Source organism: Diabrotica undecimpunctata, chromosome 3, assembly GCF_040954645.1.
Source record: "Diabrotica undecimpunctata isolate CICGRU chromosome 3, icDiaUnde3, whole genome shotgun sequence".
Classification (NCBI taxonomy): Eukaryota; Metazoa; Arthropoda; class Insecta; order Coleoptera; family Chrysomelidae; genus Diabrotica; species Diabrotica undecimpunctata.
Window position 1 is genome coordinate 85,280,777 of NC_092805.1, and position 22,338 is coordinate 85,303,114.

The window sequence follows — 22,338 nt, forward strand, 5'->3', positions numbered from 1 at the left end:
CTGGAAGACTGTCAACTTTAAGAATAAAATAGGACTAAAAAGTACTTTATTATCGTTAAATTGTCAAATTTATTTATACCTTAAGAATATAAAACAATCTGATATCTTACTCAGTCAGTAAGATATCAGTCAGTATTAACATTATCGAGTAAAAGCAAATATATGTATTAATAGATTAAGTTGAACATTAAGTCTTACCATTTTCATAGCCTGCGCAGTAAGTATGGTCAGAGGTAAATCTGGAATAGAACTGTGGCAACGAGTATATGCAGGTTTCTTGCGCTACCACAGGCATGTGAGCTTTCGTTAGTTGGTTAGTGACCCTGCCGGTCTCATCAAATCCCCAACCGACGACAGTACCTAAAAATTAATAAATACAAGCTGTATTGGGCATAAATAAAAAATATTTATATTAATAATAATCTCCTTTCATGCCACAGTTGTCTGCTATCTCTTGGTCCTACGGTATACAAAGAAGGTAACAGGGCCAGTGCACGCTTCAACCTCTATTATTACCCCTGGTTTACCCAAGGTAGGGGAGAATGTTGTACCTTTGGGCGCTTGTACCTCTGGACACTGTCGTTAAAATTGTTGTTTTCTCCATGTTAAAAGTAAATAATTAACGAGAACATAAAGAGTCGGTGTGTTGCAAAGTTGTGACTAGTTTCATCTATAATTTCCCAGGTAAGAAATATACTATGTTTGCTATTTAAAACTTGTGTTCACCAATCCATAAAGTTTACATAACCTTAAAAAATTAATGTGTTTTGGTAGTCCTAAACATTGTTGTACCTTGGGACATTACGTTTGTTGTACCTATGCCCAGGCCAGGAGTACAACTGGCAATGGCCAAAGGTACAACAAGACAAAACATTTTACTTTTTTTAATTTTGCTGTAATTTCACTGGAAGTAGCCACTAAAGTAAAGCGAAATCGGCACTGACGTGTGTTTTTAATGCATAGGCAGTAAATAATTTTCAAATCAGAGGAAGCTCAATGGTCTCTTTGCTTTAATACGCACCGTCCTGAACCACCTCGTCCTGAGCCTTCCTTTTTTCCGCCTTCCTATCGGCTTCCCCTGTAACATCTTCTTTGTCATTTTCATATCTTCTTGTCGCTGAACATGTCCCAGCCATGACATTCTTTGACTTTTTACAAATCTTACAATGTCATACCCTTCATTCATTAACCTCGTCGTTTCCCCTGATTCTCCATGTGCCGTCTTCCTCTTGCACCGAGTCATATACTTTTCTCAGTATCTTTCTCTCGAATGTCCTGAGTTGGGCTTAATCTTTTCTTGTCATTACCCAGGTTTCACAACCATAGGTTACTACGGGTCTAATCAAAGTTCTGTAGATAGTCATTTTGGTTCTTTTTTCTAATAATTTCATTATTAGAAAAAAGTATGTACATAATAGTATGTACGATTTCCACTGGAAATACCTGCATTTATTTCGCTACTTACGGAATTATTCTGATTGATTTCTATGCCCAGATATGTGAACGCATCCGCAATAGTATAGTTGTCTATTGCTATATTATTTTCATTCTCAGGTGTTCTTTTGATGGTCATGTACTTAGATTTTGTTTCGTTAATTTTAAGCCCTCTGTTTTGTGCTTCAGGATCAATTTCCTTGAACGTTTCCTAATGGACTTACTTCTACTAATAAATGTGTCTTACTTCTACTAATAATGGCGATATCTTCTGCATATGCTGTTTTTTGTACTATTTTGGTGTTTATAAATATGGTCGGTTACATTGGTTTTTCTGATGACTGCTTCAAGAACTAGGTTGAACAGCATGGTTGAAAGTGCGTCTCCCTGTCTCACCTTCATGTTGATGTCAAACAGGGGAGACAGTTCTTCATCTACTCTAACTGCGGCGTTTGAATCCAGCAACGTCATTTTTATGAGGCTGATATATTTTTTTGGTATACCTAGATTTCGGAGGTATTCCAGCATTTTGTCTCTTTTCACACTATCCAAAGCTTTTTTAAAGTCTATATACATATTATATAGTTCTATGTCGTATTCATAAGGTTTCTTTTGTATTGTTCCAAGTATGAATATGTTTTCTGTAGTGGCTCTATTTGGGTGGAATAATCATTCCTCCTGCATTTGCTGCTTGGTCCATACCAACTTTATCAGGTAATGGATTCTTTCCCAAAGTGTTTCGGGTACTCCATATTTCAACAATTCTGCCGAAGCTCTGCCCGTTCCTGGCTCTGCATTTAGGTTTTCTTCAAAGTATTCTTTCCAACTCATTACAATTTTTTGTTTCTCTGTTAGTAGTTCTCCGTCCTTGTCTTTGTATATTGTCAATTTTGGTCCTTATGACTATGTGCTTTCTTTTATTCTTTTATAGAATTTTCTGCTCTCGTATCTGTTGTTATGTTCTAGGATTTCTTGTACTTGTTTTTTCAAAGCCTCTCTTTTTTTTCTTCTGTATACTCTAGTCGCTTGTATTCTCTTTTCGTTATAAATTTCTCTGTTATTTCTTGTGTTTCTTTGAAGTTGGTTAAGCCTAGCTTGATTTTTTTCTCTACTGTAGTTCTGCATTCATCAGTATACCATTCCCCATTTCTTTGCCTTTTGGCTTTTTCGATAGTTTTCTCCGCAGATTCCGTTATTATTGTTTTTAATTGTCTCCATTCTTCATCTGCAGTATCTTCCTCACTGATTCCGTTGAGTTTTATTTGGACAGTATTTTAATATTCTTGTGTCTTTGTTGGACTTTTGAATCCTTCAACATTCCATTTTTTAATTTGGCTATTTTTTCCTTTTGCCACTGTCGCGATTTTCTGCCGTAATTTTGCCCCCACAAGAGGGGGGTATTTTTGTGAGGATTTTACTTTATCTGAAAATAGTTTTCATCGATGTAATTTTATTTTTTTGAGATAATACTTTGATTTACGCGTTGGGAGTACCGAAATTTGAAAATTTAGAAGTAAATAAACCAAAGAGAATACAAAAATTGTTTTTTTTTATATTCTCTTTGAAGTGATAAACCTGTCATCCAAGGCAAATAAATATAAGCGTAATGACTATAGATGGTCTCATTCAGATAATAAATTTTAGCGCAAAATTAAAGGTTCTGAAACCAAACATATTTAAGAAATGATAAGCTAAATACCCCTAATGCCAGTTAATTCATAGGATTGGAATGCGAATATTGCTTAAAATTATATCCAATAATTCTGTTATCAGCAAAGAAAACTGAATACACCCTGAAATAGTCTTCACCGGAAGCATAGTTTATTAAACCAAATAACTCTGAGCAGCATTTACCCCAAATCCAAATAACCTTGAGACATGGAAAAAATTGCATATGCTACTCGAGAGTAAATAAAGACTGCCCTAAATGGGCTTCGCCTCGGATGATAATTTACCTACGATTTTGGTCATTCTTTATTTTTACTCTATCGTGGCATAATGTACTATATTTATATTTTTGGACCCCTTAAACATTCGGTACCCATATACACCATTGTATAGTTACTTATCTACATTCTGACCCCAATTAGGTGGGTATAAACCCTTTAAAAAATTGCTGCCTCAATTTATTTTCATCCATTTTACGAATTATTTTTATATAAGACATGAGGCCTACAAAATGTATACAAGAAAGACAAAATTAAAATACTAACAACATTCGCGGTAATATTTGCCAGGAGGTTGTTTTGAAAATACAAGTCTCACGATCCAATAAGGACTCTACGAGAGTTTTTGTATTATATAATTGAGCGCAACAAGCAGTGTATGAGAGAAAAACATTATTACACAGTTTGGGCGAAGATTCAGGTGTGTTTATCCTTACACCTCGTCCTGATGCCTTTGTTTCGCGCATCAGTCATAGGTCGCTGGTTTTTCCCTTGTGGAACAAGTTTTGTCATTATTGAAATAGGTTCACTTTTCTATATTTTTTTTGGAGGACCACCCAGAAAACAGACAAATGAAAATTTTACGCCAAAAACGTTTTAACAACTATATTAAAACAATTGCACTACGTATTTTGGACGCCGATAAATTGTCGGTGATGCGATTGACACGAGTTGAGTAAAATTAATAATATTCCGACTAAAGGTCGTGGCATATTATCGTGCACGTTGCGTTTCCAGCACATAACGTTTCCGAAAAATTTAATTTACATGGTTTTAAATATGAACAACGCACACTGTCCGGAACATAGCGTTTCAGACACTTAACGTTTCCGTTCAGTATATTCGAAAACAATATTTTGCTGATGCCGACGGCTACGTAACGAGTCGTAACCGGTTTGTAAGGATAATGTTAATTAGATGTCCGTCGTTTTCCCCTTGTTGTTTATTTAGGTCTTTGTTTGATTTTGATACAGAGTATTTAAAAAATAATTTTCGAGGTTATTTTGTCATTTATGCATGTGTTTTTATTGCTTCGTGACAAGTTTTTATTGCTTTGTGACAATTAATCACGAAAGTGATAAACAATTAGGAATTTAATAATAATTAATAGGTTTAACAATTATTTTAGAATGAATAGGATTCAGTTTAAATAGGTTTTAAATTTAATTTCACCTTCAGTTAAAAACAAAATACTACATTTAACGAAGCCATACATATCAAACCAAAAAGTATTTTTAAAAAGAAGAGGTTTCACTTCCGTACAAAAGTCCTAATTGTTTATCACTTCCGTGATTAATTGTCACAAAGCAATAAAGACACATGCATAAATGACAAAATAGCCTCGAAAATTATTTTTTTAAATACTCTGTATCAAAATCAAACAAATACCTAAATAAACAAGAGGAAAACGACGGACATCTAATTCACATTATCCTTACCAACCGGTTACGGCTCGTTACGTAGCCGTCGGCATCAGTAAAATATTGTTTTCAAATATACTGAACGGAAACGTTAAGTGTCTGAAACGCTATGTTCCGGGCAGTGTGCGTTGTTCATATTTAAAACCATTTAAATTATATTTTTCGGAAACTAAACGCTATGTGATGGAAACGCAACGTGCACGATAATATGCCACGACCTTAAGTTTAACTTTCTGAAATGCGGCTAGCGCGAACAGGAGCTTCGAGCTCAACCCATGCTCGATTCAAACTGATATCAACTCACCCCATTCACAATATGATGTCTAAGAAGGATCTGTTTACATTTCGTAACCTTTAACTCTCCTTTCATTGGTAAAATTAGCTGAGTAAGTTTATGGTCGATGGGAAATATTATTTTTTAATTTGCATTTGCTGTTGGGGTTTTTCGGACAACTCAAATCGATAATTTGGAAATTACTAATGACCGTTTTATTATTGATTCTTTGACGACTTTAGATGCTTATGTCTAGAAAGTTCTTTTGAATACAAGCTATCAGCGCCCGTACAGATTAGTAAATGGTACAAAAGAATTTCACAAATCTAAACCTTAAAACTAATATACAGTATGATATGATAATATAACACAAAATGGAATAAAAATATTAAATGTTCTTGTTACGTAACATAGTTGTTTTATAGTAGTTGGCTTCACCTCAAAACATAAAAATAGTCTTCGATGGCGCCTCACGTCGCATCTAAGATTTTAAAATAAAACCATCAGTGCCATTTATGTGCGGTTTGTGCTGGCCTTTGATTATCTAATACCTGATACGAGTTGTAATTTGCAAAAACACCATACACAATTGATGTTTGCACTAATGAATGAAACGTATAGCTATAGTAGACACCAGACTCAGTAAAACGTAGTTTTAATCTTAATAAAAATATATTCAAATAAATAACAAAAATTAAATAAACTTCTAAATAACATGTACAATAAAATAAAAATACGATAATATTGGCGATACTTGGATGGGTGAGGCAAAGGACAATAACCAAAAACCGGCAAAGACTAATCAATACGTAGTCTAGGTTAGAGGTGGCCAATCGATCACTACTTGATATGAACAAGGAAAGGAAGCGATTGATCAATACTCGATCACAGACGGGGAACGAGAAGGACGGTGGATGGCTTTTGATCAATACTCAAAGACTCGGGGTAAGAGCTCCTACCAGGTCAGTACTCTGGGTTGAACTCGGTTTTCTTTTTTGGTTTACGACGTTTTATATTCGTGGCAGCGTTCCATCTTCCGCGCTCATTGATGCTAGTGGTGGCCGCTGATGCTCGCTGGCCCGCTGTTTTCATCTATGCATCTCATTTGAGGTTTTGCCATTCTTCTTGTTGTCACATTTAGTCTCCACTTTATGATTCTCCGTGTCCACCCGTTAACATTATATCTATGTGACCTATCTAATTTTTGTAATTTCTTCCACGATATCCCATTGTCTCATTGCCTATTGCTCTGTGTGTTGTTTCTAGTTTTTTAGCATATTTCCTGGTAAGGGTTTGGGTCTCCAACCTGTAGGTACAAATCGGTAGTATGCATGTGTTATACACGTTGTATATCAAAAACTACTAACTTTAGGGCAATTATGATACATAGTGACGTTTACAGAATTTCAAACATGTTTTTATTACTAGATTCATAATTAGTTTTAAATTATATTTAATAATTTTCAATTGAAGGGACTCATTATTTGTAAATATATTCATAAATTTTTCTGCTTCCAGCTGCCCAAATTTACTTTTTAAAGCAATGAAATAAACGTATTAGTGGTTGTAAACGGGCAGGGTTTCTCTAACATCGTCCAAGTGTAGCTAATAAATATAAATATTAAATAAGCTACTCTTACTCAGTAGAAATGTATTACAATTATAAACAGTATATTTAGTGTAGTTTTTTTGATGATACAATTACCATTTATTTGATCTCTGCTTGTATAAGAAATATTATAACTTACAATACGTGATCAAATGAAGAGAGGTGTGGCTGCTTCGGTCGGCATTTGTGAAGGGCCTAATGAAGACTCCTTCACTGGTTCGAATCCGTACAGATCTGACCTTTCCGTCTAAGCCAGGAAATATTTCTAATATTCTGGCCAAAGGCCACCTAAGGTGGGGAGTCTCATCCTCCTTCAAGAGAACAAGATCATCTATTTTTAAATTTTCTTTAATTTGAAACCACTTGGGCTGTCCCTGTAATCTGTTTAAATATTGCATATAAAAGCTCTTTCAAAAGTGCTGTTGAAGCTGAGTACATCGTTGAGAGAGGTTTAGTCTATTTTCAGGTATGTGAGTGATTCCTATGAGTGCAGAGCCTATAATAAAATGTCCCAGAGTCAGGCATTTTAAATTGGCGGGGTCGCTAGATAAAGGGCAAATTGGTCTGGAATTTAATATAGCCTTTACTGAATTAGTACAGTAGCTAATTCTACAAAAGTCAAGTGGGCATTTCCGAATATTCGACGAATATGAAATTTTGTAGATTTTATGGCGGATTCCCAAATTCCTCCACAATAAGGACTATAAGGGGGTATCCACTTCCATTTTATTAGATTTTCTGAGGCAAAGTTTTGAATAGAAGTAGAATTTTTAGAGGTTTTGAGGAAGTCATACAGTTCACGAAGACAGTTATTAGCACCAGTAAAATTGGTACCGTTATCGCTAAATATAACAGAGGGGTTCCCTATACGAGCAATAAAACGTTTTAGTCCTAGTAAAAAGGAGTCACTAGAGGGAGGATACGAGCTCAATATGAACAGCTTTTGTACTCATACAGATAAAGAGTGCCACATAACATTTTGTGAGAGGGGCCTTACGAAGGCGAGATGTTTTTATCATAAGTGGTCCACCATAGTCAGTCCCAACATTTTGAAAGGGGCGTGAGGTCGAAACTCTTTCCTTTGGTAAATCGGACATGATTTGCTGTGCAGGTTGTGCGCGAAATCTAAAGCAAGTAGAGCAATTTCAAATAATTTTCTTAATTTCCCTGAGACCATTCAAGGGCCAAAATCTTTGTCTAACGTTGGAAATTAAGGCTTGTGGTCCAACATGACCAAGTCTAGTATGTTCGTGTGAAAGCAATAGAGTGACTACATGTGATTTAGAGGGAAGTAAAATAGGGTGTTTGTGATATTCTAGAATAAACTTTGATCAACTAAAAGGAATATATCGAGCACAGTTTAATTTAATCTTGCCCAAATACTTTCGATCCCTAGATCATCTTCAGGGGCATCTGAAATAAGCCAAGAAACGTTTTTTTAACTTCGATAAAAACTCGAATTTATTTTATTTATCGTATGGCATACAATAAGAACACATATTTAAAAAGCAATATAAAACATTACATGGAGTATTACAAACGAACATCTAATGCATTAATATAGTCTAAAACATTTTCGGTCGCATTCAGGAACTCGTCAAAAACTCCAGGGAACCGCCTTTGGGGGCATTTTTCAACAATGTGACGGACGGTCTGTCGTTGCGCACTACAGTCACACTCCGGAGTAAGGGCTTTTCCCCAATTATGTAAGCTGTCAGCACATCTACCGCTTCTTGTTCTTATTCTGTTTAGCGTTGTCCATGTACTCCGGGTCAGTTCAAAGTCTGGCGGTTTCTGATCGATACAGGCCATTTGCTGTGCTTCCTGTGGTGAGTCGCGCTCCCATTGTCTTCTCCAAGCGTTGGTGAGGTCGAAATGTTCCTGATGTAAGGAGGTGGCCCTTAACATGACAGGATATCTGGAGCGCAGTCTGTTCATTTCGATATCACGCCTATCATGGTGGATGGGTAGTTGATGGTTAGACTGGATTTTTCGATATTCTCTGAGAAGGGAGTGACTTCTTCGTAGTTTCGGCGGTGGAATGTGACTCAGGATGGGAAGCCAATAGTTGGGTGTTGGTCTAAGTGTACCTGAAATCATTCGCATTGTCTGGTTTTATTGGGTGTCAATAATCTTGGTGTGTTTGCTATTGAGCCATACTGGGGAAGCATATTCAGCTGTCGAGTATACAAGTCCGATAGCAGATGATCTGAGTACGGAGGCTGAGGACCCCCATGTGGTACCACATAGCTTTTGGATTATATTATTTCGCGTTTTCAGTTTTGCTGCTGTTCTTTGTAGGTGTTCTTTAAAACTTAAAGTTCTGTCAAGAGTCACTCCAAGATATTTTGGTGTTGAGTTATGAGTTAGTAGTCTGTCTTCAAAGTGAACGGACAGTTTTTTGTTGGCTTGGGCATTATTTAGATGGAAACAGCACACTTCGGTTTTCGTCCCATTAGGCCGTAGCCTCCATTTGCGAAAGTATTCTCCCATAATGGCAAGGTCATCCGTTAGTATTGTTTCTGTAACTGCCATGTTATTATGTCTTGCTGAAATGGCCCAGTCGTCAGCGTAGCCAAATTTCTGCGAATTTGTCCTAGGTAGGTCCGCGATGTATAAATTAAACAGTAAGGGTGCCAAAACAGATCCCTGTGGCAGTCCATTGCTGAGCTTCATTTGGACACTTTTTGAGTTGCCCATTGTGACTTGGAAAGGTCTGTCGGTGAGCATGCTATCAATGAGTCTAGTTATCTTTTGACACGGGATGGCACGGATTAGTTTGCAGATTAGTCCTTGTCTCCAGACGGTGTCGTATGCAGTTGATAGGTCAATGAAAGCAACGGATGTTTTTTGCTTTCTTTGAAAACCTGCTTCAATATGTGTTGTTAGGGATAGGATCTGATCTGTGCAGTTGCGGCTAGGTCTGAACCCTGCTTGCTCAATAGGTATCAATTCAAATATGTTATTACTAATTCTGTTGTAGATTAATCGTTCCAACAGTTTATAGACACAACTCAGCAGTGCAATCAGTCGGTAGTTTTGAGGCTGATCATTTGCCTTTTCCGGTTTTAATATGGCTATAATGGAGGCCCTTTTTAGTGAGTGGGGAATTTCCCCTGATTTTATCATATCTGTATAGAAATCAACCAGCCATTTCCTAGCATATTTGCCACAGTGGAGTAAAAATTCTGGATGAATTTTATCGAAGCCGGGTGCCTTTCCAGACTTAACTTCTGATATTGCTGAGTTAATTTCTTCTAGAGTAAACGCTTCAGAGTATTGAGATGTAAGCGGGCATTCAGACTTCAGTATTTTTAGTTCTTGCTTTACTTTGGTGGTGTGGTCACGATCTCTAGGTGCTCTTGAGGTAGCTACAATGTGGGAGGCCACTCTGTTGGGAACTATTGGTACTTTATTTCTAGTTGTGTGTCTGCTACTACCAAGTTTTCTAAGTAAAGACCATGCTTTTCTGCTTGATTTACTAAAGTCTAGTTTTGCCCCAGTTTCCAACCATTTTTGTCGTCTGGCTGCATCCAAACTGTGCAGTAGTTCGTCCGCAATTTCTCGGTCTTGGCTTTCGTTGTATTCTTGATATAATTTCTCACATTTTTCGTCCCATCCTGGGACATACTCTTTACGATATCCCCTGGGTATAGTTTTCTTCGCTGTAGAGATAACCGCGCCAACAAATCTCATGTAGTTTATGGTTGATAAAAGTTTTTATGTGATTAACGTTTATAGACTTACTTCGTCAATTGCGGCTTATCCGACAAGAATAAAATATCATAAACATATAATTGTACAACACACTACACTACACAAGGACAAACAAACACTTTAAAATTATTGGAAAATAGCTACATTGCGTACAGAAGCCGGAGACAGAATGGCTCCCGATCTAACGGAAATGTTGGGGTGACATGTGACAAATGACAGCTTGGATGAGCAGTCACAATCATAGATATGTGATCTGCACCTTTTAAAAATTCTATGAACTAAGTATTGACCAAAGGTCCAACTGACACATCGAGTTAGAATCTATGGAGAGGGCATCACGTGACTAAAAACGACCTCACTTCGGCCATATTGTTTTGACACTTTTGACAGTTCGTATATGTTTATTTGCGTTTGTTGTTTTTCGAATATTTTTAGTTTTATAATACTTTTATAGAAACTGTAATAATATATTGTGATAGTGCATAATAATGGTTTCTTGTTCTCAACGTAGTTGCAGTGGCAGAAGCAATGTTAATAAAAAATCTTCAGGAATAACGTCCTACAGGTTAGTATACAAATATGTAAACAAAGTAATGGCCCGTACTTCAGAGAATAAATTAATAGTATTTGACTGTATTAATTTATCTTCATGTATAATATATCGTGTTTTTAGTGTTTACCGCGGGATAAATAAATCATAGTTTATTAAAAATGTATTGCACTTTTTTAGATTATGATTAAATCTTCTGAATAACTAGTCATATTTTTATAGTAGTTTTAATATTATTGAGTCCGGCCATGATCCCACCGCCATATTGATATCACAGTTAGCCACGCCTACCTACGCCGTTTTTAGTACATACGTTAATTAATATGCTCATAGCTTCTCCATAGATTCTAACTCGATGAAGTGACACTACTATAGGAGGTCACTGATGAAATATGTCTATATCTATATATATCTAGAATGTCTGAATTTTTAAGCGTCCACCGACACATAAAAAACCAGAGTGATTTATGAATGGGCTAATTGAGACCATGTTTTTATTTGACAATGATTTGCTATTTTGGATTTCAGAGATTTCTGAACTAAAGTGTTGGTGTTAAACAATTTTACAAATTGAGTTAGTGGACGTTAGGAGTTCATCTACAGATAGTGGACCAGTAAGAGTTTTAGTGGGAAATATTGAATTGTGAATAAATCTGTGAACATATGCTATTGTGTCAAATGCTATTGTTATGCCAAAAATTTTCTTCGGTAGGTTTAGTGGTAAGAAGGGAGATTTTTCTCTCTTCTGGTAAGTTACATTTATAAATTTTTTTATTGAAATGACCGAGATTTAGATTGGGGTCTTGCAGAAATTAAGGGCCTGACCACCATAAATCTAATTTTAAAATGTTTTGGGCTAGTAATCATCGAGATGAGCAGTCGGCACCATTTTCTGCAGATTTTATGTGGCGCTAGTGAAAGGCATTTGTCAATTTAGTGATTTGAGCAACTCTATTGGAAACAAAGGTATTTCAGCGAGGTGCGTAAGATTGTATCCACGATAATGCTATCCTTGAATCGCTCCACAAATTGAGACTAGAGAATGACAGTTTGTTTTCATAAATTGATATGATTCTTAATATTGTTCTGAAGCTATTTTCTTGTGGCACGTTAAAGTAATTACTATTTAAATGGGAATAAGCGACAATTAAAGTTTAAAGTACGTTTATTGACATCACTAATGTTTGTATTTTGAGAACGATTTCCGAAGTGGAAATTGAAACGTCAATAAACGTACTTTAACCTTTAACTGTAGCTTATTCCGATTTAAATAGTAATTAATTTGATATGATTCTGCTAGTGAGTTTTGAGAGGAGTAACATGGTACAGAATTCAAGTCTAGGTAGGGTAGTTGTCCTGATAGGGCTTACCCGAGATTTTCCTGTAACCAGTAAGCAGGAAACAGTGTTAATAGAGTATACAGTACGAAAGTAAATGCATGCTGCATAAGCATTTTTGCTGCTGTCAGCAAAGCCATGAATTCGTATGTGTCCGATTTTCTTATTAAAAAATAGACGGCGTGGGATTTTTAAGGACTTTAAGTGGGGTATATTATTTACAAAGGTGGTCCATTCTTTTTCCAAAGAGGGAGGCAAGATATCGTCCCAGTCCAGTCGTTCGAGGAAAAGTTTCTTGATGAATAACTTTCCATGTAGAATCACAGGAGTTATCAACCCAGTGGTAATACATTTTAGTTAGAGTGGATAAGGCAATTATTTTTGTAACGTAAGCATAGTATATTAGTGGTTAAACTGTGACGTGAGTGTCAGTTGGGACTTCAGGTACTGAAGTTGACAGTAAGTCTGAGGAAGGGTTCCATAAAAGTCCTAAAACTTTATTAGGGGCGTTTTAGATTTGGAGATCATATTAAGTAGATTGATCATGGTTACAATATTTTTCAATGAACCTTGTGGAATTGGAAACCCATTTGTGAGTTGAAATGCAAGGACTGCCTGAACTTTATTTAATTCGTGATATGTGGTTTCTAGGTCAGCTTTAGTTTCAGCACCACAGAGTGTAAGTAAGGCTTCACAAGCGAGGGGGATTTTTGTATATTAGTGAATGCAAGCTCTTTTATAGCCCGAGTAGATAAGAAACTTGAAGATCTGAGGCCGTACTTTACGCTAGTAAGTTCAATGCATTCAAGTGGTTTAGAGGGATCATCTCTCCACAGTATTTTTTTGCAGGAAGGTTTGATTTGGGTTGATATTTATTTGACGGACATTTTTTGAATATTAGCGGTACAAACAAATTGGGGTATCCTAAAACGGCAAAGAATGTCAAATAGATCAGGTTGTACCTATTGACCTGTGAGCATGATGTCACTTAAAGAGGGTCCAGAAGAGGATTTACAAGATCCACCAAAAACAACGTGTAATCGAGTGCTACTACGTAATCGAGTGCTACTACTGCTCTCTTATATCACGCAATGATGGGGCAAAAAATATTTGTGTTCGGATAAGACATTGTATATTGTGAGTGGGATGTATCGTGCATGATTAAGTGAAATGTATTTTGTACTTTTGTAGTCAAGAAATAGAAAGTGATTTAGTTGGAATTTCTTTTCTAAGCCTTCGAATCGTTTTTTAGCGATAAGCAAAGAGTCACCCAGTTTGGTATGCTCTAAGGGCATTTAAGGGGAAGATTGACTTGAAATCATATATATATATATATATATATATATATATATATATATATATACCCGGTATTTTAGGCGCCTAGCCCTTCCGGTAGGGATCTATGGAGGAGTATCACTGAGCCGCAAGCCCTTATCTCTTGCCGTACTGCTCCACCATAGGCCGATCAGACACCAGCATATTCTAGTCTAAGCCGCAGATTCATTTAGAATTTTAAACTGCTGCGTTAGACTTTTTGTTTTCTGTACACCGAGCTGGGAATCGAACCACTGAACCACTCGCAGTGAAGCGAGTGAGAGCCGGCCGCCCAGCCCGCTTGGCTATCTGACCGACACTTGAAATCATCCGTTTTCTAAAATTTTTCTTGAATTCAAGTTCAGCAATTTCTTCAGTCGGGGTGAGAAGTTTTTTAGTGGGTATTTCCTCCATTTCCCAGAATTTGGGAAGAAGCGAGTTAAGGGAAGAAGTGTTTTCGGAGATAACAATAAAAATTTGAATAAATAAGGATACTCTTTTATTTTGTAGATGATTATGAGGTACACTACCAGAGACAATCCAACCAAAAAAGGTGTTTTGAAGTCCAGGGAGATTTTTTCCTAATCTTACGATGTCATCGATAATGAGTTCGTAGTATTTGTCAGCACTTATCAAAATGTTAATACTTGAAGTTGAGAAGAACTCATTGTCGGCTAAGGAACTGTGTGGTATTTCGAGCAATTCTAAGGAGATGTGCATCTTCGGTAGTGGGATAGGTATTCTATCGAGTACGTAACAAGACATCTATTGCTTTTATTATTAGTCGAGAAAATTGTAAGGTTTGTCATTATGTTAGACATGATTGAGCTCTGGGCAATTCCAGAAATTTGAATTGGTTGTTGGTGGGTTTTACAGCTCATTTTTTCAAAAAGATTCCTTGATATAAAACTACTTTGACTAGCATTATCGAGAAGTGCCTTGGCTGTTATCATATGCCCTGATTTTAATTGAGTAGTTATTTAAATTGTTGCTAATAGAACATTACAAGGTTTGGCAGAGAATGTAAGGTCGCCTGTGGTATCTAGAGATACCCCTGTGACTAACTCGGGGTGAATGTTATTGCCAGAGGAGGATGGCATGTCGTCGAATGCTGTGTGTTTTTTATTAGAATTTAAATTGGGGTTTGATTGTTCTTATGTTTGACGATAATTATGTTTTCTAAAATTTACATCAGAATATGTTAGATTTGAATTGGATCTCCAATTATGTTGATTACCTTAAAGATAAGTAGTTCTTTGGCATTGAGATGTGCCTGAATTTTGAGATGGATGCGAGAAGTTCGGGTTGTGGGTTTTACGTACGTGCAAGTGAGTGTGATGCTTCTTAGAGCAAAAGTAGCAAGTTTTAGAGACACATTCATTGTAAGAATATCCTGTGTCCAAGCAGTTTGTGCACATGTGTTGAGAATGTGTGAAATTTAATTTATCAGAGTGTGGTAGAGATGAGAAACGTGTACAACGACATATTTTATGCGACAAGTCGTTGCAGTATATGCATTTAGAAGTAGAAGAATTATTGTAGGTAACATTGGTGTGAAGAGAAGTAGTGCGAGAGAATTTCGGAATAGGTTTTTCCGTTTTATAGTCACGTGAGTCACTTAAATCACCCAATAAATTGCACACATCTTCTAAAATGTCTATAAACTCGTCTAATGTGGGTAAATCTGATTTAATTCTTTTTTCTCCGTATTGTTTTTTGAAGTTAGTAGTCAATTTTTCGTGATAAGATAAAAACTAAGATGATATCCCAAGTGTCGACTGGAAGGTTTAAGTTCTTTAAAGATTGTATGTGTGTTCTTATTGTAGTTACGAAGTCGCTGAGTGTTTGGGCACTAACCTTAGTGAGGGTGGGGTAGTCCAAAATGGATATTAAGAGCGCGTTGATTATACTTAAGTTGTTAGAGTATCGTTTTTCCAAGAGATCAAGAGCAATGGTAAAGTTTTCGTGGGTTAATTCGATAGAGACAATTAAGGCGAGAGCTTCATTTTTTAGGGAAGATTTCAAGTATATAAACCGTTGAATGTTTGTCAGAGAGGTGTTATCAATGATTAGAGAGGTAAAGAGTTAATAAAATGATATCCATTCATCGTAGTTGCCTGAGAAGATTTGAAGAGATAATTGAGGTAGTTTTACATTAGTAGGCGTGGTTTGTGTAACAGTGGGGGTTTGAGTGGAAAGAGTAGGTAGATTTGATTCTACCAGAGATTTGCACTTTTCGTGTAATAAGGTTAAATATTTAAAATAGTGTTTTTCCATAAGATCACGATTTTCAAGAGCATCGGCATCGTCAGTGGCTTGTTCTATGTTATCTTGTATAAAATTATAACGTTCAAAATGTTTAATTATTGATTCTTCTCTTAATTGTAGTTGTATTGTAGTTAATTAAGAATCTAAAAATTGATCATACCAATTATATGCTCGCGTTAAAGCCGACTTTGCCGTTGCTAGTTGTTTCTTAAGTGCTTCCATTATTAATTATAGGTCTTAAATCTAAACAGGTATGATATTCAATCACTCAAAACACCTTAAATTCTTCACCTTAAATGAGTGCCATCCTCAAATTAAGAAAAGGGCAGAGATTTGCTTGCATTCGATTTAATTGGATTCTACAACTGGGTGAAAACGTGAGTAACATAATGGTTAGATCAGGACATAGCATCATTATAAACAAAGATGTTCTGAAAATCTTTTCTGGTAACGTAACTAAGTTCTACAAGCAACTGGACTTTATCAGTCCTAGATTTTCACCCAACGTGACCGGAAGTAGAGCCGGAAGTCGATATTTGAACTCTTCGTGAATTTTTGTGTCGAGTGATATACGATTTCACTAGTTTTGAGTCATTTTACCAAACTTCCGATCATAACTTTTTAACCGGAAATGACATCAACACCAAAAAATAAATATTCGAAGTCGACTTTTCAATACGAGGTTGATTGATATATCACTTGTACAATTTTTGCGACTATAATATGGCACTTCCGGCTGCACCTTTTTAACCGGAAGTGATGTAAAAACTGAAAGTATATATTTGTTCGCGTTTTGCTAAGGTTATTTGGGTAATATTTGGGTTATAAGCTTTCATTCCACACTTCATTTGCCTTTATATATATGTTTTATTAACGGAGGAGTTGTGTTTACGAACGAACAGGCAGACATGGATAATTCCAGGTTTCCACATTTTTTTAACTGGGTAAAAACAATAATATGTTGTCGTTGTTGTTGATGGGATTGGGATTGAGCCACAATTGGTTGATTGAAATCAAAATTACATTTTATATTTAATTTTAACATTTCGACTTTCAATTTGAAAATCATTTTCAAAAGATCAAAAATTAAAATTAAGGAAATCATTATTTACATTTTCAAAAATAAAAAAACTAAATTAAGGACCCCATATAAATATAATATTTAACTTAAAGTTTATAGAGGACAAGAAGACCAAACGAACTCACAAAGTATGGAAGACCAGATCTGACCAAACAACTATTAAGAAAACTAATTCAAAAAATAATAGAACAAAACAGAATTCCTTAAGAATGAAGATCAAGCATCCTAATACCTCTCTTCAAAAAGGGAGACAAATCGTACCCGGAAAATTACGGAAGAACTAATTTATTAAACACAACACTAAAACTAACAACGAAAGTGATAACAAATAAACTGAGTGAAATTATAACACTAGCAGAAAAACAACAAGGTTTTAAGTCGGGATATTTATAATGAGGCAAGTGCAAAAGAACTTATTAGATACAATAAACCGGCATATCTATCTTTCGTGGACCTTAAGAACTGGCTGACTCTGTCAAATAAATGGACGTTATCCACTTATTGTATGCAAGAGAGACACCAGTAGGAAGACAATAGAAAATATCTACCGAAACAACACAATAAAAGTAAAAGTAGACGAAGAACTATCCGACCCTATTTAGGCTGGCAATGGAATAAGACATGGAGATTCCGTAAGCCCTCTATTGTTCAAGAATGGAATAATAAAAAAAGTAAGAACTAAAAAAGGATACCAAATGGGAGAAAAACAACTTAAAATAATAATCTGCTACGCAGACGACGCAATATTACTCTCTCAAATTGAAGATGATTTACAACGTATGCTGCACCTATTTAGTATAACCGCCAGAAAATTTAACATGTTAATTTCCCCAAAAAAGACCAAATGCATGGTTATAATAGCAAATTCACTAAGATGTAAATTGGAGCTGGAAGGTCAATTAATAGTACAAGTGATGGAGATTAAATATCTAGGCATCACATTATCTAGCTACGCAAAGCTCGAAACTGAAGTATAAGACCAAGTAAATAGAGCAAACAGAGCCGCAGGTTGCCTGAATGAAACAATATGGAGAAATAAAAATATCGGGTATAAAATGAAAGGCAGAATTTACAAAACAGTTATCAGACCAATAACGACATACGCGACAGAAACACGACCTGACACAGAGAGGACAAAAAGGATGTTAGAAACAGTAGAGATGAAAAATTGATGGTAAGACACTATGGGACAGAGCTAGAAGTACAGATATACGACGTAGACGTAAATTGGAGAACATTAAGAACTGTGTAAGAAATTGAAGAGTAGAATGGAACGATCATATAAGCCGAATGACAACAAATAGAGTAATAAAGACGCAGAAGGCAGGAGACGGTTCCCCAATAGGAAAACGATCAGTAAGAAGACCACGAAAACGATGGAAAGAAAACTTACTGGAGGCATTGATACATTGGAAAACAGACAGAGTCATGTCTACATAAAAGGAAGAAGAAGAAGAACTTATAAACAAAATTGTGAAGCCACATGGATAAAGACTACTGCCCATATGGTATGCAAATATAGGCCCAAAATACTTTTTCAGGTAAACATTCGTCCACAAGGGGAATGAAGCAAACCAAACATACCGTTCTCGATCGTACGGGTGCCTTATCCGAACTCAACGTTGCTACCACTAGTAAAACATACCCGGTCAAGCACATAACAATATATATATATATATATATACAAGAAATACTGGATATTATTGACTGTCGACTTTAACGAAAGCTACTGCCGAAAAACTGAGGGTAACACAAAGGCGAATGGAGAGATCAATGCTGGGTCTGACCTTGAAAGATCGCGTGAGAAATGAGGAGATACGCCGACGAACTGGCGTTGACGATATTATACTGCGAATCAATAAACAAAAGTGGAGGTGGGCTGGACATGTTGCTAGAATGGAAGACGGAAGATGGACGAAGAGATTATTGGAGTGGAGACCAAGAGCCGACAAGCGAAGTCGAGGCAGACCACCCACCCGATGGACCGACGACCTAAGGAGAATAGAAACAAACTGGATTGCAGCAGCTAGAGATAGAGAGAACTGGAGACGTTTGGAGGAGGCCTATATCCAACAATGGATGTGAAAACGGGGCTGGATGATGATGATGATGATTGACTGTCGATATAAACAAACAGCACAGTTTATTAGGGCTGCAGTCAGTAGGTTTGGCTTATAGAAACCTATAGTTTGGTTTATAGAAACACTCTTTTGACTTTTGGTCGAGCTTTCGGAATTCTTTTATTCCTTCTTCAAGACACTGTAATTAGAAGAAAGTGTAAATATTTACAACATATCTCAAATTGTCATTACAACTTACTAGTCGTTGAGATTATTTTTGTAAAGCTACGACACTCAACATTAAAAACACACATATAAAATATAACATTTAAAATAATGGACAATAAACATTTTAAAATTTAGTTGGAAAGTTAAAATTTTGTTAGTGACATCTTTTCATGGTGTGTTTTGGACTGATCCATAGATAGTGTGATTAAAGAGTAATTAGGAGTTCTTGCTATTATATTAATGGAAGTAGTATATTAAACCTGTCTTGATAATATGCAACATGTTTTGTATGCAGGTGTATTACGGTATGTATATGTAAAAGTAAATCTTTATTTTATTTTTGATGTTTTGTCAGTAAGTAACAATAAATGTAGCTCAATTTATCTATGTCTGACTTTTTATTTATACAAGACGTATTAGATTTTATAAAACACATTTCCAAGAAAACACGTTTTGAATGGTTTTTTTCCTTTGCCAGAATACAGGAATCTTCGAAATTAAATTCATGTTTTAAAGTTAATGCATGTTCTGTGAGCGCACATGCGTTTATCTTTTTGGTTTTTATGTCGCTGCGATGTGATATTACTCTATTGTGAAAATTACGAGATGATTCTCCGATATACACGTTTTTACAATTGGCACACGGTATAGAATAAACAACATTCGATGACTCCTGTATTGTGAAAGGATCCTTTGTCTTTGTGTACAACTTCGATACCGTTTTCACATTCTTAGTTGCAATTTTTAAGCCATTAACATTTTTGAAAATGTTCAATAGCTTAGGTCTGAGGACTGGAATATAGGGTAGACAACCATACGTTATTTTAGATTGTGGTAGCTCTGATGTGTTTTGTGTCAATGTCTGTGTCAGTTGTCGGACCTCATTCACCTCATTATTATGAAAATTTTGGTTGTCAGAAAATTGCAAAGGAAAAGGAGAACCAAAAATAAGTTTATTCAAAAGCCCTGTAGGATAGGAGTTCTCTTGTAGTATAGATCTCAACTTTTTTAGTCCCTTGTCCCTGAACTCGATGTGTGATAAGTTGATAACCCTAGTTTTAAGGGCCAAAACCAAATTTGTTTTCATCTTCGATGGATGTTGAGAATAAAAGTTTATGAAACGGTTACTAAAACAAGGTTTACGATACCACTCCGTCCTTAGCATGCCATCACTGCCACGATGTATAAGCATGTCTAAAAACGGAATCATATTATCAGCTTCTCTCTCAACCGTAAACTTTAAGTGTTCACACTGGCCGTTAAAAGTGTTTAGAACATCAGTTACTTTGTTTTTAGGGACCGATAAATACCCATGATTTGGATTCAAGAAGGCAGTTTTTAGTAAGAAAGTTAGTCCATTCAGTTAGTCAATCAGTTACAATTGTTCGATATAGTGAGTTAAATCAAGATTAAGAAACAGTTTAAAGAAAATATTATTGAAGATTAAAAATTATGTTATGTATAAATGATGATAATGGAAGAAGTATTAATTGAATATTAAAATTAAATAATATTTTTGGTGATTGGATATTGATATATTGAAAAGAAGAATAAAAATAAATGCTGTTTGCTGGTTTGCTTGGTGGTTTATAAATGCTGTGAAGAAAAATATCTTCTTCACAGCATTTATCTAAGAAAAAAAAATGGTGGAAGCTGATAATTGGAAAAAGTAATTTCACAAAAACAAGGATAACCGAAGCTGAGAAGAAGACAATTGAGTGGTGATTATAATCTATACAGTGGAAAACAGTTCATTTAGGCATTCAGTGACAGAAAGGTACAAAAATTTGTTAATATAATTTAGTTAGTGTCATAACAATTTCAATTTTGAAGATAGTTTGTTTAAATTTTACATTGTCTATAGAATTTAATTAGTTTCATAAGAATTTCAATTTAAAGATAGTTTATTTTAAATATACATTGGCTAGGTTAGATATATATGTGTGTTTCATAATAGATATAATAAAGATAATTTAAAAAAGTACCGCGATAAAAACCCTATATTATATTATTAAAAATACTCATTGCTCATCATTAACAAACAATACATCATAACAAATTTGGCGCCCAACGTGGGGCTCTCTATTTAAAGAATTAGTTTGGGAAGATAAGTGCTCTCATATAATTAAATTAATTATCAGTAGAAAGAAAAAATTATAGATTTTATTTTTAATTATATTTGAACAAGTAAAGTCTCAAAATGTCTCAAGGAAAGAAAGGTACAAGAAGCAAAAAGAATGAAGAAGATGTTGAAGTAGAAACACAACCTATACAAGAGGAGATTTTAGTTCAAGCTCCACAAGATACTGCAGAAATGAATCCAGAAAGAGAGGAAAATGTCAATATGGCAGCTTTGATGTCATTAATGATGCAGATGAACAAGACAATGGAAGAGAACGCAAAAGAAGTCAAAGAAGACATGAAAAAAATGGAACAGAAAATGGAAGAGAATATGAAGAAAATGGAAGAGAATACGAAAAAAATGGAAGAGAACACGAAAAAAATGGAAGAGAATTATAGAAAATTAGAAAAGAAAATAGAAGATAATAATAATAAAATTGTAAAACAAATAGAAAAACAAATAGATAAAAAACTTGAAGCTGCAGAGAAAAAAGTAGCAAATGAAATAAAAAATATAAGGCATGACTACAAGAAAAGGATAGAAAATGAAAGGACAGAAGTAAAGAGGATTATTCAAGATAATAAGATAGATATAGAACAGAAAATAGAGTTGCAGAAATGTAACTAAGAAGTAAAAATTAACGAAGACAGGAGAAACACAGAAGAAAAATTAGACGATATACAACAAAATATCCAAATAAATAGTAATCAAATAAGAAATGTGGAACAGAGAATAGATGATATTTCACAAATGAGAGACATAGGGAGACCTTACTTAAATTTAACAAATGAGACTGGGATTAAATTCTCTGGTAATATAAAAAATTTGCATCCTAGAGTATACATAAATAGTTTAAAACATAAATTAAGATTTGTGAATAATATTAATGATGTTAAAGATTATATTAGAATGACATTAAATGACAATGCAGCAACTTGGTTTGCTAGTATTGAAAATGATTTAGATAATTTTCAAAC

At 35.2% G+C, this 22,338-nt stretch overlaps 2 protein-coding genes across 3 annotated transcripts in view; one reads left to right on the forward strand and one right to left on the reverse strand.

Annotated features, from left to right (window-relative positions):
* The window catches only part of Lnk (SH2B adapter-like protein Lnk), a 177,086-nt gene that overhangs the window by 128,822 nt on the left and 25,926 nt on the right, over positions 1-22,338 (forward strand). The window lies entirely within an intron of this gene.
* Positions 1-22,338, reverse strand: part of LOC140436994 (chymotrypsin-like protease CTRL-1) — a 177,531-nt gene that overhangs the window by 1,116 nt on the left and 154,077 nt on the right. For both annotated transcript variants that reach the window (XM_072526206.1, XM_072526205.1), the window contains one exon: positions 199-360. In XM_072526206.1, coding sequence (XP_072382307.1) covers positions 199-360 — 162 coding nt within the window. The remainder of the gene's footprint in view (positions 1-198; positions 361-22,338) is intronic.